We start from the raw sequence: 869 nt of genomic DNA on the forward strand, positions 1-869 counted from the left end.
TTTAGCCGAATTAGCAGTTTAGACCCCCTGAAAGCTGAGTCAACGAAATTCGAGCAAATAATCCAAAGTAAGCTAAGCGACAGTCATTGCGTAAACATGAGAAAAAAATGTTACTGCTGACTCGAGAGAATCGTCGTTTTTTTTTTTTTTTTTTTTTTTTTTTTTTTTCACTCCTTCGAACCTCTCTTTGCAAAACACTTGAACACACAACCCGGTAAAAGAGATTAAATTCATCAACCCGACTCCCCATGGTGCGCAATAATGCACACACGTAGGGGACACGTAGCAGGCTCGAGAAAGAAAGAAAGAAAGAAAAGAGAAAAGAAGAAAAGAAAGAGGGAGAAGAGAGAAAAAAGGGCTCACCTCTTTTATAGTCGCGTGTGCGTGCGAAAGGGCGGCCTCTTTGTCGGCCAAACTAGCCGCGAGGCTGAGACTTCGATCGGCCTCGTCCCTTGCAGCCCTTAGAAGGCTCCAGCGTTCCCTCTCCCTCTCGCGCTCGCGCTCCTCCGAAGGTATGCCGACTCCTTGCTGTTGAAGGCGTCCTAAAGTCGCCTCGTTCTCTCGCATCCGCTGTAATCAACGGTCAAAGAGACCCATATCCGGGCAGTAATTCCACCCGAGAACCACCACCGTTTAACAATGCATGCAGCACGCGCACAAAGTGTCAAAGAGTCCCTTTGAAACAGTCGGAAACAACAGTGCGCAATGTATGATTAAAAGTTGAGCCGGGGAGCGAGTAATTATAGCGAGGGGGTCGCGGCGAAATCGTTCTACGATGTTTCTTGATTAATTGGGTTTGAGTATGTGGGATATGTTTTTTAAATATTTTTTCTTTTTTTTTTTTTTTTTTGAAATAAGCACGGATGAAA

The 869-nt window shown here is 45.0% G+C and overlaps 1 protein-coding gene across 1 annotated transcript in view; it reads right to left on the reverse strand.

The window, feature by feature from the left end:
• Nucleotides 1-869, reverse strand: part of LOC102676718 (kazrin) — a 34,307-nt gene that overhangs the window by 24,097 nt on the left and 9,341 nt on the right. The window contains exon 3 of the mRNA XM_031508525.1: nt 364-570. Within this exon, the coding sequence (XP_031364385.1) occupies nt 364-570 (207 nt within the window). The remainder of the gene's footprint in view (nt 1-363; nt 571-869) is intronic.

Source organism: Apis dorsata, unplaced genomic scaffold, assembly GCF_000469605.1.
Source record: "Apis dorsata unplaced genomic scaffold, Apis dorsata 1.3 scaffold_88, whole genome shotgun sequence".
NCBI classification, from domain to species: Eukaryota; Metazoa; Arthropoda; class Insecta; order Hymenoptera; family Apidae; genus Apis; species Apis dorsata.